This window comes from Lathyrus oleraceus, chromosome 2, assembly GCF_024323335.1.
Source record: "Lathyrus oleraceus cultivar Zhongwan6 chromosome 2, CAAS_Psat_ZW6_1.0, whole genome shotgun sequence".
In the NCBI taxonomy this organism is placed as follows: Eukaryota; Viridiplantae; Streptophyta; class Magnoliopsida; order Fabales; family Fabaceae; genus Lathyrus; species Lathyrus oleraceus.
The window spans coordinates 427,395,434-427,409,284 of record NC_066580.1 but is presented as its reverse complement, the minus strand read 5'-3'; the positions used below and the strand labels follow the sequence as shown (position 1 = coordinate 427,409,284).

At 34.6% G+C, this 13,851-nt stretch overlaps 1 protein-coding gene across 2 annotated transcripts; it reads left to right on the top strand.

The window, feature by feature from the left end:
* Positions 1-377: 377 nt before the first annotated feature.
* On the top strand, positions 378-3,971 carry LOC127119924 (serine/threonine-protein kinase Aurora-3). Of its 2 annotated transcripts, none has more exons than XM_051050292.1 (7): positions 378-731; positions 936-1,042; positions 1,798-2,016; positions 2,869-2,964; positions 3,184-3,398; positions 3,482-3,554; positions 3,650-3,971. In XM_051050292.1, exons 2-7 carry the CDS (start codon positions 938-940, stop codon positions 3,746-3,748), a joined length of 807 nt encoding a protein of 268 aa, XP_050906249.1. In that variant the 5' UTR covers positions 378-731; positions 936-937; the 3' UTR covers positions 3,749-3,971. The 2 variants fall into 2 exon arrangements, with proteins under 2 accessions (XP_050906249.1, XP_050906248.1); XM_051050291.1 differs by having other exon boundaries at positions 391-731; positions 1,774-2,016.
* The last annotated feature ends 9,880 nt before the right edge of the window (positions 3,972-13,851 follow it).

Sequence of the window (13,851 nt, the reverse complement as noted above, 5' to 3'; positions counted from 1 at the left end):
CTTCACGATCCTCTGTATAATTCAACAATTGATTAACACTTCAACTAGATTTTAGAATTATCTGACTGGTGAAGCTTGTTAAGAGCATACAAGACAATTGTAATAAACTTTCTCTTTTGTCTATTGTGAGTGAGAACTCTTTGAAGAGAGTTTGAATGTCACTCACTCCTTCAACCAATATTTGCCCGTTATTATCAATTGGCATCATCAAAATCAATTGACGATTATATATGTACATTACATAGATCTACACTTTCATCTTTATCATCTTCTCTCTTTTTCAAATATCGCGAATATATTGCTTAGAATTTTTATCCACCTTCTCCAAACTCAAATCCAAACCGATTCATCCAGTCAACCATTGATTCCTTATTTTTGATCGATTTGTTGTCCCATTTTTATCAAACCCTGGAAACATAAAACGTAAAACGGGAGAAAATCCCCTTAAAACGATTCAATGTTTCAAACCAGTTAAAATGAAGACCCGTGAAACCTGACCGGTTACGTGAACCGCCCGATCCTAAAAAATCGCCAATTGTGTTTTTTTTTTTTTTACGTTTTCCCAAAAGGAATCAAATTCAAATTTTCTTGTTCCCACTTCTTGTCACTGCTTCTGCCCGTGAGAACCCTCGGCACCGTCGTTCACGTACAGCCCGGTCACGCTCACTGTTTCACATTCGCCGCCTTTCAGTTTCTCTGTTTCGCGATTCCGTTTCTGCACGTCATTTCAGGTTTATCCACTGATTCTTCTACTTCCGTCTTTCATTTTTGGATAAGTTGCTTCCTTCTGTTTATCACTTTATGACACCCAAATTGCATGAATGACTTTAATAATTGATTGGATATGTTGCTTTGAATAATTTGATTTGTTAGTTCAACATCTGGTCCAATTTTGTAAACATTGCATCTAATAAACTTTGAACCTATCTGCCAAGAAATGAATCAAAATCTGCAACGGGAATGGTCCTTCAATGACTTTGAGATCGGAAAGCCACTTGGGAAAGGGAAGTTCGGCAGAGTCTATGTCGCCAGAGAAGTCAAGGTACCCAATTTCTCCTCTTTTTTTTCTTTCACAATTTGGCCCTCTATGAATCGTTGAAACAAACATTGGGCACAACACGAACACATAAACACCGGTAATAATGTGAAAAAATTAAATGCTTATATGTAACCAAATGTGTTTGCGTTGTATGGATGTCAGAGACCAAACATGTCTTCAATTCGAAGTGTCAGTATTAGATAGCTACAAACTGATCATGAAGGGAAGACATTTTGAATTCAATCCATAGTTTTAGCTATTGCAACTAATGTGTATATGTAGGTAATAAATTTTCAAGGACTAGAGCTAATTGCATTTTTTGGAATTGGATTTTAAATTTAAGGTGTGTTTGGTAAATAGCTTATTTAAGTTATATATACAAGAGCTTATCATATAAGAGTCTAAATACAAGCTATTTCTAACCTCACAAAGAGAATGAGGATAATTAAGTCTTTGTTATGAGTAAGTTGATTCCTTAAGTTATATTCAAGACTAATGAAATAAGCTGAAAACAAGTAGTAAATATATTATATTAGTAACTCAAGCTATTCTAATTTTTTTAGAATATTTATATAGGTTTTTATATTATGAAATAAGTCAAAATAAGCTCTTCTAAATGCCCCTTGTTAGATTATCTTCAAATTTATAAGTGGATTTTCAAGTATGAGAAAAATTCAATTTTTCAGAGGGATCCAATAGATTTTTGTACTAATTTTGAACTTCTTTTTTGTCAGACTAAATTTGTGGTTGCATTGAAGGTTATATTTAAGGAACAACTTGAAAAGTATAAACTTCACCATCAACTGAGGAGAGAAGTGGAGATCCAGATCAGTCTTAAACATCCAAACATCTTGCGTCTCTATGGTTGGTTTCATGATTCCGAGCGTGTTGTCTTGATTCTTGAATATGCTCATAATGGTGAGCTATACAGGGAGCTTAGCAAAAGACATCATTTCTCAGAGAAGCAAGCTGCAACGGTAATCCTTTATTAACTTGATGAATGTATGGCTATTTTGAAGAATTACCATAATGAGGCTGGTTTTTGAACTTGGTTTTAACTATAGTTGTGAAATGAAATGAGAATATGAAGTTTGTCTTTCCTTCTTAACCTTTTCCTTGTTACTGGATGCTCTCCAGCTTCTCATTGCTTCGACATGGCATTATTTTGGAGGATTCCTTAGATGTGTCTTAGTTATGGGGGAACATTTTCATTGGTTCAAGGCATTGTGTCGGTGTTTGGTTTTGAATTTAAATAAAAGTGAGAAAATAAGAAGTCATAGTTTATTTTGAAAGAAATTTGGTTAAGCAACTGAAGAGATATTGCTTGGGAAACTCAGCAGGACTTTTCTTGAAAAATTAGATATGAAATATGAAGCTCAAATACTTTAGAGTTTAGCAATGGAAAAGGATCAGTGTTCAACGTATCCGATACCAATATGCTTATGATACATTTTAACGTGTACCCAAAAAGCGTTCAATAACTGTTTTTTATTCTTTTTAACAATATTTTCCCCAATACTTCTCAGATCTAGATATGATACATCTTTGATACACAAGCATATTGATATGAGCGGGGGAAAGATATATAACTATGCTTGTATGATATGTTTGATAATTTTAGCAGTGAAGCTAATTGTAGCGACATGCGGTGAAATATGGACTGCAAAAAAAGTTAGTGAATATTGGATTTGAAACTAACTTGTTTTTTTACAAAGAATGTATAAGTAGGGATTTTAGTATTCTATGATTATAATTGTACTTCCTTTTGAAGCAATTCTTTGTATTGTATTGATTCTTACTTTTGTTCATCTCACATTTCAAAATTTCAGTACATTTTAAGCCTGACAGAGGCATTGGCATATTGTCATGAGAAGCATGTTATTCACAGGGATATCAAGCCTGAAAATTTGTTGCTCGACCATGAGGTGATTTTTGTTATTTTACCTATTTTTGTTGCCTGTGTTGATATGTCAGTACAGTTTGATTAATTCAGTTACCTTCATAATATTAAATATAAAACATATCATTTCAGTCCTTTTTGATAATCTTTACTGTGGATATATGACAAAAACAGTTGGGAATTAGTTTTAGTCAGGGGAAGTTGTTGTAGCAACTAGTTTGATTGATAATGGTTTTTGTCACAGGGTCGTCTTAAGATTGCAGACTTTGGTTGGTCTGTACAATCTAAAATGAAAAGACAAACCATGTGTGGGACATTGGACTATTTAGCTCCTGAAATGGTAGAAAACAGAGGTCATGATTATGCTGTTGATAACTGGACTCTTGGTATCCTTTGCTATGAGTTCCTTTATGGTGCTCCTCCATTTGAGGCTGAGAGTCAAATTGATACCTTCCAAAGGTATCCAAGGGCTTGGAACTTATATATGTACGTGTTTGTGTCTGTGTCTCTGCGTGTGAGATGATGGATTTAAATTTGTGCAGGATAAAAAATGTTGATTTGATCTTCCCTCCTAGCCCTATTGTTTCTTCAGATGCCAAAAACCTTATAAGACGGGTATGGTGGTTGTTTTATATTTATATGATACCTATCTGCATTTTCATATCTATGATTAGATTGTTCTTGTTATTGCTAACTGTAAATTCATGCAGCTCCTGGTAAAAGATTCCTCAAGAAGGCTCTCACTCCAGAAGATAATGGAGCATCCTTGGATAATCAAGAATGCAAATTGTATCGGTGACTGCGCGTAGTATCAACTTTAGTCACTCGTGTATAAATATTTTCTGGAGGGATTAAGTTCATCTAGAATTGTAATATGATGAAAGCACATTATGTGTTTTTCAGAATTCAAATCATGATTGAAAAGCTAGAGACCAGATGAGCAACCGAGGCCTAGTTTCCTGTCACATTTTTACAAACAAATTCTTTGACATCTTTGAATAATGAAAGCCAAAAAGAGCCAGAATCCAATAACTTGAATGATCATTTGTCTAAGGGGTAATCTACAACTCGTCTAGGGGAGAATTTGGATAATATATTTTCAGTTCATAGGATAATATGGTTTTTTTACTCGACCCTATAAAACCCTAAGCTTGTCAAGACTGGCTCATTTAGGACTAATATCCTATTTTGACAGCTCTTTGGATTTGATCATTGAATCATTAGTCCATTAAATTGGGGAGAGAAAAGAAAAAGTTATAAAACAAGTGGCATTGAAGAAGGAGAGATTGATTATTTAATGAAGATTAAGTCATGAATGAAGAAGAAAGTTGAAAATTGTTTTGTTTTTTTTCTTTTTTTCTTTTGGAAATTGATATCGGGTTTGGTAGAAAATCATATTCTAATTTTGAATTCATTTTTTCAATTATTTATTTATTTTAAATTTTAATCTTACTTTAATTATTTTTTAGGTCATGTAACCTTGTGCTTCAATGACACATTTTAAAAAAATTCACAAATGAAAAATTTATATTAAAAAATAGTAAAAAATCTATATTAAAAAAGTAGTAAAAAGTAAAATATAAAATTTTAATTAAATTAATATACAATTTTCAATTTTTATATTTTTATATTTGGATATGTGCCCGATACAAGTTAGCTTTATTCTATTTTTAATTAATTTAATTACAAATTTTAGAAAATGGATGAACTAAAATTTTATTTAATAAAATGGAGGAACTATAATTAGATTTTATTTATAGAATTAATAAAATCATATGGTTAGATATTATACAAGTTTTATGTATTTTCTTAATTTTGGATAGTTAGTTAGTCCGTTAGAAAATTGGTTAGTCTGTTAGTGAACTTAGTCTCTTAGTGAACTAACTTCCTTTGATATGTATATATAAGAACATATTCAATGCATGCAAATTATCATTCCTTTGTTAATAGATATGAGTTTCTTCCTTTGCAAGTTATTCTATTTAATATGGTATTACGAGCAATTTTTGCATCATTTTTTTCTTCTTTTTGTTCTTCTTCTTTACTTATCCCTCTGATGGCCTTTGTTAATTATAGAGATTTTTTAACCAATTCTTCTAATCCATATTATTTTCACCCTAACGAAAGTCCAACTCTAGTTCTTGTTTCACCTCAATTGGATAACAAGAATTATCAATATTGGGCTCGTCCAATACATATTGCATTGATCTCCAACAACAAAGAAAAGTTTGTGCCCAAACCAAATGTGTCTGATTCGTTGTATGCACTATGGATACGCTACAACACAATGGTTCTTGCATTGCTTCATTGTTTCATTGGAGAGCCAATTGAAAGATCAATTCTCTGAATCAAATTTGCACCTGGAGTATGTTTAAATCTTAAGACTCAGTTCTCTCAAAGCGACAATTTTTAAATATCTAATATCCATGAACAACTCTACAAACTTCAACAAGGTAATTTGGACGTTTCAGATTACTACATCAAGATGAAGGTTCTTTGGGATGAGTTGGAGAATTATTGTCTCATTCTTCATTGCAAATGCTCTATTCAATGCAACTCAAATACAATTGCTTCTTTGCAGGTTTATCGTGATCAAAACTATGTCATCCGCTTTCTAAAAGGCTTAAATGAGAAATTTTGTATCACCATCTTAGATAATGCTTATAACTCCTTTCCCAGGCATTGACATTGTTTTTTCATTGGTCATTCAACAAGAAAAAAAAATATCAGGTCCCACATATCGATAATATGGGTCACCCATTGTTAATATTCACGCACCAAGTTCAATAATGTTTGGCGTGATGGGGTGTATTGGAAAAAACTCAAGTCTCACATTGGTTAAAGATATAGCCCACAAATAGTTTATAGAAAGTGACACTCCCCTCCTTACAAGTCAGTTTTGTAAGAATGAGTTAAGCAAGACTCTAATATGGTATTACGGACCTATCTATTCGAGTCACCCATGATTTATATATGCTCACCAAGCCCAAAAGTACTGAGCACAAGAGGGTGTATTGAAAACATAAAGTCTCACATGTCGATAATATATTTAGGGGATTGCTCTTTCCACCCTTAAAGGGTGTTCCTCCACCATCGTGAAAAATCATAACTGCCTCTAGAATTCGGAGATACATCTTCGAATGCACTAAAAAAATCGCACCAACAAAGATATTGCAAGTGAGACACCCCTATTTTGTCCAAATAATATTCGGAGATGCCTCTCTGAATTTCAGAGATGTATCTCCGTAAAATGTCAACGAGGTATGCCAATAGTAATGTTTTGTGTATTTTTAGTAACCAATGTTAATATAAGTAATTGGAAATTTTCATTTGCCTTGTGCCTTTATTCTTCTTTATATTAAATTAAAAAACCTTGGATCCAAACCCTGATATAATTTAGCATTATGACTTATGTTCTGTTGTTGTCTCTATGACAGAGTTAAAGAGATCTTTATACTGCTTATTCTCTCAATATAGAAGGATTTTGGACATTATTTCTTAAAAGACACCTAAACTTCGAAGACAGGTTGGATTTGTTTTAATAAAGTAACTGCTACCTGATGTGATTTCCGTGTGATAGTTTGTCCGCAAGTGCACAGACTTTATCAAAGTAATATAAAAGATATCGAGTCCACATAGACTTTTCAGTCAACTTAACCGCTATCTACTGTTGCTATGTAAATTTAAGGCAAATCGGATTTTGTTTGTTTTATGAGAAGGGGAATTTAAAATAAGAAAATAAAGCTTGTTTAAGAAAATATAAAAGCGAGAACGGAATATAATTTCAGTCACACCTCTAGGACTCAATAAATATTTGGCGTTTATTTTGGTTCTTAAAATATTTTTCGAAAGAAATTATTAACATAAAAACATTGCTCACTTTCGCGCAACCCGTGTTATGTGTCGAAACCATAAAAGTCATGTTGTCGCTCCATGTATTACAATTTCGAAAGAATTTTTGAAAACCAATAAATCCTAATTAATCTCTAAATTGATGTCGCTCTTTTTAGAAATTAAATCCAATTCTTACATTCGAGCATGAGTCTCACACTGTCGTGCTATTGACCAGTACCTGAGTATTTTCGCTTTTGCACAAAACCTTTTTTATTTTAAAACTAAAAATCGGAACCAGAAAAACAACTTAATATTGAAATTATACGCCAAACTAATTTACCGGGTCCTGCCGGAACGACGATCCTCAGACTCTATAAAATTAGCCGGACATGGTTACATAAATAAACGTGCAATTATAAATGTTCAACGCAAACAGAGGAATGATATATACTTTAAAATAAATGATAACAAGGATTTACAGATGAATTAAAGGAGTAAAACAAGAATTCAGAGCAATAACAATAGAAATAAAACGATAAGGCAGGAGTTGTAAAAGACTTAAAATAAAAGCTGAAAAGTAAAGCAATTGTAATTTAAATGAACCTGAAACTTAAAGCTGGAAATAAGTTGAATTAAACTTCAAATGGCGACAAAATTGTTTGATTCAAGCACACAACAAAAGCCTAAAAGCACTAAGGAGTAGTAGTTCCTCGATGTGAGAAAGCTACTACTTTACAATGGTGAATTTATGCTTAAAACTAAAAAACTCTAAACTTGCACAAGACTTGGATACCAAAAATCTAATAAACTACCTATTTATAGTGTTATAAGTGCAGGATGCGAGGTCAAAACATGTGGAAGTTGTGGGAGAAAAATATGGTGGAATGTGGGAAGATTGGGCCATTTTCTATTGCTATTTTTCACGACACGAAGTGCATGGCAGGCGCCATGCACTGTGGCAGTCGCCACAGGTGTAATTTGAAGATTGTTGCTAACTGGCAATGCATGGAGGACGTCATGGGTCTTTGACTGCGTCTCTTTGCTCCTTTTCTCTCTCTGGTGGACCCCACGACGACCTAATCATGGCTAGTACCATGGTAGGTGCCATGGAGGTTGCCACCGGTGTATTTTTGTCATATTTTCTTTGTTTTGCGTCATTTTTGTCTGGTTTCTTCATGCATCAACTTCACTTGTAAAGTACCTGAAACATACATAAACTACCAGCATAACACTACAAAATATGACACAATAACACTAAAACATATGCAAATCGAGTCAAAATGAACTATGCATTTTAGTGTTATCAAACTCCCTCATACTTAAACTTTTACTTTTCTTCAAGCAACTTGCTACACATATGAAAAGGACTTTGAAAAATTTGCAGCAGATAGTATCAAGACTCAATGAAAAAAACTAGCATACGGATACTCATTCTAAGTTACAAATTTCACTTTGGCTAAGAGTTGTGTTGACATGTACTAACTCGCACACTAAGGATATCGTAAGAACACAATTACGCAGTTGTGCGATCATAAGCCTCCCTTCTATACAAACCAATTTGAATCATGTCATCATGCCTAAGCCTAACCCATTCATCCCCTTTTCACCCTATTTCATTCTAGCACAAATCACATTAAGCCTGTTATCCTTACACACTCTTAAATAGGATAACATGTTAGTGACTATGATCTCATTATCATTTTTTCCTTGCACATTGGCTTAAGTGTCAACAAACAAAAGAATTTGCACTGTTGGGCTAAGTGACCGAGTGAGGTTCACATAACTTAGAAGGAACACTCCTTTTTATTCATTTTTCTTCTTTTTCCTTCTTTTTAAGCTTGAGATCATTCATTTATTTGCATCAGTTTCCTACTTAGTGTATGCTTAGGATGGTGTTGACTGCTAAATAAACTACTTAAGGACTACTAAGGGGTGAAAATGCAAGGCTACAACATGATAAGTACTCAAACTGGTCTCCATAATTGGGAGACTTAAGGTGTTTGAACGATACCGATCTTGTGGAGTTTTCTCAAGTCTCCACAATCTAACCTAAATTTCATCTGCAGCAAAAAATGTTCAAAATATGCACAATGTTTCTAAGTCAAAATTTTCACATTTTTTTTGTATGACTCAGGAAAATGAGAGAATCAATAAACAACATAAAACAACGCATAAAGACTCGACAACACATGGAATGACTCAACAAATAACAAATAAACTAGAAACAGATAAAATCCTAACAACATGGAATAAACTAAAAGAAACGGTAAATCTAACTAGAAAGCGATAAAATGAAAGCAGTAAAGTTCTTCCCCCACACTTAAACTAAACAATATCCTCAATGTTTTGATAAAATGTAGAAAAAGGAAAAATAGAACGTGTAAAAAAATACTACTGCGTTATGGAGGTTATTAATCCTCCAAAAGAAATGGGCCCTCTCTAGGCAGTGTGCATGTTCCCTAGAATGGCCACTTGGTTTGCTTGCACCGAGCCATATCTGCATTTTCTGAAGCTGCTCTTGCATGGTGCGCATGTTCCCTAGCATGGCCACTTGGTTTGCTTGCACAATGTTGAAGTTGTTCTTCATGTGTTGATGTTGTGCTACTTGTTGGTCATCCATCTGCAATGCCATGTTTACTTGGGTTGCTCACATCACTTGCATATGAATATTTATTTGAGCTTGTGATGCTTGCATATGTTCCATATAGCCCATCATCTCTTGTTGTTGTTGATACATGGCATAAAATAGTCTATCACGTTGTAACACCTCAAAATTTGCCCTCCTCTCTTGGGACTAGCTTAACATATTGCATTTCATTTTTTAGGACATTAGTCATTGCATCTTTGCATATCATATGGCAACATTAAGCAAGTCATCCTCCTAAGTCTTGATCAGAAGATAAAGAGGTTGAGATTCAAGCTGAGGGTTTCATTGAACTGATCACTAATCATCTGAGGGTTGGTGCTTCAAATTAGGGTTTCATGGTTCCTCAATGAGGTTGAGCTTTATCTTGGTGGAAATGGTACATCATCATCATCATGGTATTATCATCACCAAGAGATTCATTATGCTTGATCAGATACCTTGAAATTAGGGTTTTGACCTCTGGTCAACCCTAATCATCTGCATTGTGCCAATCAGGGCTTGTCAAGGAGATGAGGTCTTCATTGATATGAGAGATCATCATATAGTTATATTGAGCTTATGGAAGCTAGGGTTTCATTTTGGAGCCATTTCATCAAGAGATTGAAGCTCAATTTCATCTATGCATGGCCAGTTCATCTATCAGTCAACAAAAGTCAACCAAAGGTCAACTGTTGGATTTGGAGGTGGGAGAGGGTTAGAGACACTTCATTCATGTCCAAACAAGTTTCATTTGACATTTCAAACATCAACAATGAAGAAAATAAAGTCAGATGAAAACTTTCCAAAAATAGAAAGTGACTTGTAATTCAAAATTGCCAAAAATGGAAAGGTTTTCTCCTCAAAATGACATGTCCAAAAATGCTTCAAATGAAATTTTGTCCAACATGAAAGTTGTATATCTTGCTCTCACCTTTCCAAAAAGTCTAAGAACATGAATTTCTCATTTGTGGTTGGCAAGTTATGATCAAATCATTATCCATGGAATTTGAACTTCAATAAGGCATAACTTTCACATCCCAAGGCCAAATGAAGTGGGGTTTTTTGGAGAAATTTTATCTTGACATGAGCTATCATAAACAAGCATTACATTTCATGAATTCTCATCATAAAAAAATTGAACTTTTCATTGGATTTGAATTTGAAAATTGGAGGGAAAATATCACTTTGAAAAATAGGCATGGTTTTCATGTTTCTCCACTTGCATTGGCTTACAAACCTCATTTTGAAGTGCATTGTGACAGAAAAATGCACTGTTCCATTGGTATGAGCACATAAGGGTGGATTTGCTAATATGCACCAAAATTTGCATTTTCACTAATCATGTGCATTTTGGCTAATTGGGATTAGCAACATCATTAACATCACATATATAAACCTAATTCTAACTGTTTTTGTGATTAACACTTCATAATTCAGAAATCTGGATCTAGATCTCAAGAACTCTTCATTTTTCCTCTCAACTTTTCTTCATTTTTCTGCACAAACCTTGCATCATACTTGATCTAATCTTCATCCATGTGCATAATTGAGTGGAATTGAAGCAAGGAATCATCATTTTCAAGTCAAATCGTGGACTGTTGCAAGTGAACTCATCCATGGCAGTTTGAGTTTTCATCAAGATAATGCATAATTAACATCAAAGCTTTCATCCAAAGCATCATAGGAGAGCTGGAGAGCATCTGTTTCAGCATTTCCAAGCCAGAAAGCATCGAATTCAGTTCTGTCATCACTTGAAGGTTAGTTTTCGACCTTAACAATTCTTGAAATCAATAGATGCTTTTGGTAGATCTTGGAACATAGGTTAATCTGCAAGTTGAATCGTTGAAATCCATGAAGAAATGAACGAGTTATGTGGATTAGAAGTTTCATGCACCAAAAAGTTTCCCTTCGAATCTCTTGATTTAGGAAGAATTAGGATAAAATGAGTTTAGATTCGTAATGTGCTTGGAAAGACGGTTCTAGTGATATAGATTTTGTAAATTTCTGAAACAAATTGTTCTTGAGCTATGAAGGTGGATGAACACGTGATGAAACCTTAGGATTTTCGTTCCAGAACCTTGTTTAATCTTCCTTTTCGCGCATTGCATGGCGTTTGGTGTTAGTGGCTCATGCACTGGACCACGTGTCCAGGTCCATGCTGAGCGCGCCTCAATTTGAAAGTGGCCAGGCTTCGATTCCCCACGCTGGACAATTCCATTTCGGCCTTTTGCATTTTTTCTTCATATATGTTACACATGTTCATATGCCATTCCACATTTTTTTTTTATTTTCTTCACTCATTCAATAATTCATAACTTCTTGAATATTTGTCCAATTGAGATGAGATTTTTTGTACCATGATCCTTGCCATGTCTACTATTTTATGGATATTTTTCCAGGATTTGTGCACGTGTGGAATTTGTTTTGGCTTAGGGAATGTTTACACATGTGTTTGCTTGTACATTGCTTGCTATTCTTGTTGTGAAATGATGATGCTTAATCCAAAATTCTTGAAATTTTGCATGTGTAAAATAGACATCTCAATGAACCTTTTGGTATAGAGTTTGTGATTTTTGCTTTCCTGGTTGATGAGATATGAGCTGTTGAATCTAGGTGTGACAATGTGTGTCACACCATTTCTTGTCCAACTTGTGGATTTTCATTAGCATGCCATATGAACTTGAATTGATCTGAATTTTTGCATGTTGATACCTATGGAGTTTAGAATGTCTTGTGAATTTTTATGGAATTGTTAGATGCATTTCCAATTTGTTTGAGAATTTCCTTTCTGTTTGACCAATTATGGACTTTTTGTGAGTCATGATCTTAGATGATTTGTGAAATTCTTGATATGTATTGGATGGACTTGAAATTTTGTGGAGTGATTCTAGACATCTTGAAGTTTGCCATGGCTTTGGTTTGATTCATTTATCTTGTGCCAATTCTGTTTTGTGCTTGCTTGAAGTTGATGCATGATTTTGTGCCTTGTATGAGCTTGTTTTGCCTTGCCTTGACTTGATGAATTTAATTGACTTGCTTCCACTTGTCCAAATGACCTGAATTTTGGTATGATGATCATGTTAGGAATGCTGTTTAGCCATGATTTTTCTTGGGATTTATTGAATTATTTTTGATTGAGTTTGGATTGATTCATTCTGTTTGGTCCAATGAGCTTTGAAATTGCATGCTTTGCACTATTGGTTGTATGAAATGAAATTGGTTGATGATATGGATATGAGACCACTTGGATTTGTTTCTTATTTGATTGAACTTGATTTTTGATAATTTTCATGTTCTGTTTTGGTTTATTGCTCCCATTTTGACCCTAGGCCATGTCCTAGTGGTTAGTGCTTAATGTTTGAGTTGTGTTTTCAGGACAAAAAGCATATGGCATGGAGGAATTAATTCACTTGGCTTGAGTTGCTTGTTTGATTGATGTTGATTAACATTGAGTTTGTTTTTTAGGTGGACTCTAAGTCATTTATGTTGAGCATTGACTTATGCTTTGCTTAATGCATTGCTTGTGTACAGTTAACTGTTGACTTTTAGTTTGTCTGTTTGACTGTTTGAGCTATGTACTGATTATGTTAGATTGTTTTCAGGTACATTAGTTGCTATAGTTCATTGTGAACTTGCTTTTGTTGTTGCTTGGTTGCTTAACCAATTGAGGTATAGCATCACTAACTTCATGTAGTCTGGAAGACCTGACCTGTTACTTGGCCAGACACCTGTCTGAAGTCCTCCTTAAGAGGCAATGCTTGTGATTGTTTATCTTTGTCCCCAAGCAGGAAAAGACCTTTGAGTAAGGCAATTGGCAGATAAAAGAGATGTGCAATCCATCTCCTGCTATTTAGTTGAGTCATCCCTTTGCTCACACAACTGGTGTTGATGCATTGTGGATATTAACCCAAGATCCATGTTGAGTCAGTCATAAGTGTAGAAGGGTTCCCACTTTCTGAACCCACACTTCCTTTGTCTAAAGCTCTCCCAGGCCAGGGATAAGAGTTGTGAGGCACACCCCTCACTTCCTATTTCATCTGCTTCACCCTAACTCTCAATGTTAGGGTTAAGAGCTAACATCACCTGATACAGTTGGTTTGCTTTTGCAGCCTAACCCTTGTGTGAGCCCACTTTGTCTGTATATGGTGTGTGCTAATTGTGAATGTTTGCTTTGTTTTGATTATGCTTGCATGCTTTGCTTTGCCTGGTTAGGATTAGCTTGCAGCCTGTGCAAGTAGATAGAAAACTCAACCTATGACCATTGTGGAATACATGATAACTATTAGGCTCGAGTCAGTCTCCCTTCTAGTTGGTCATTTCCCAGTCTCTGGTTAGGAGAAAGTTTCTCCCCTGTTCAGGGGAACTACGTTGCCCTGATCCTCATACCAGATGAGGTACGTAGGCAGGAGGTCGTGCGAGATCTCTCCGGGCACCCTTTTTTCTTTTTGTATG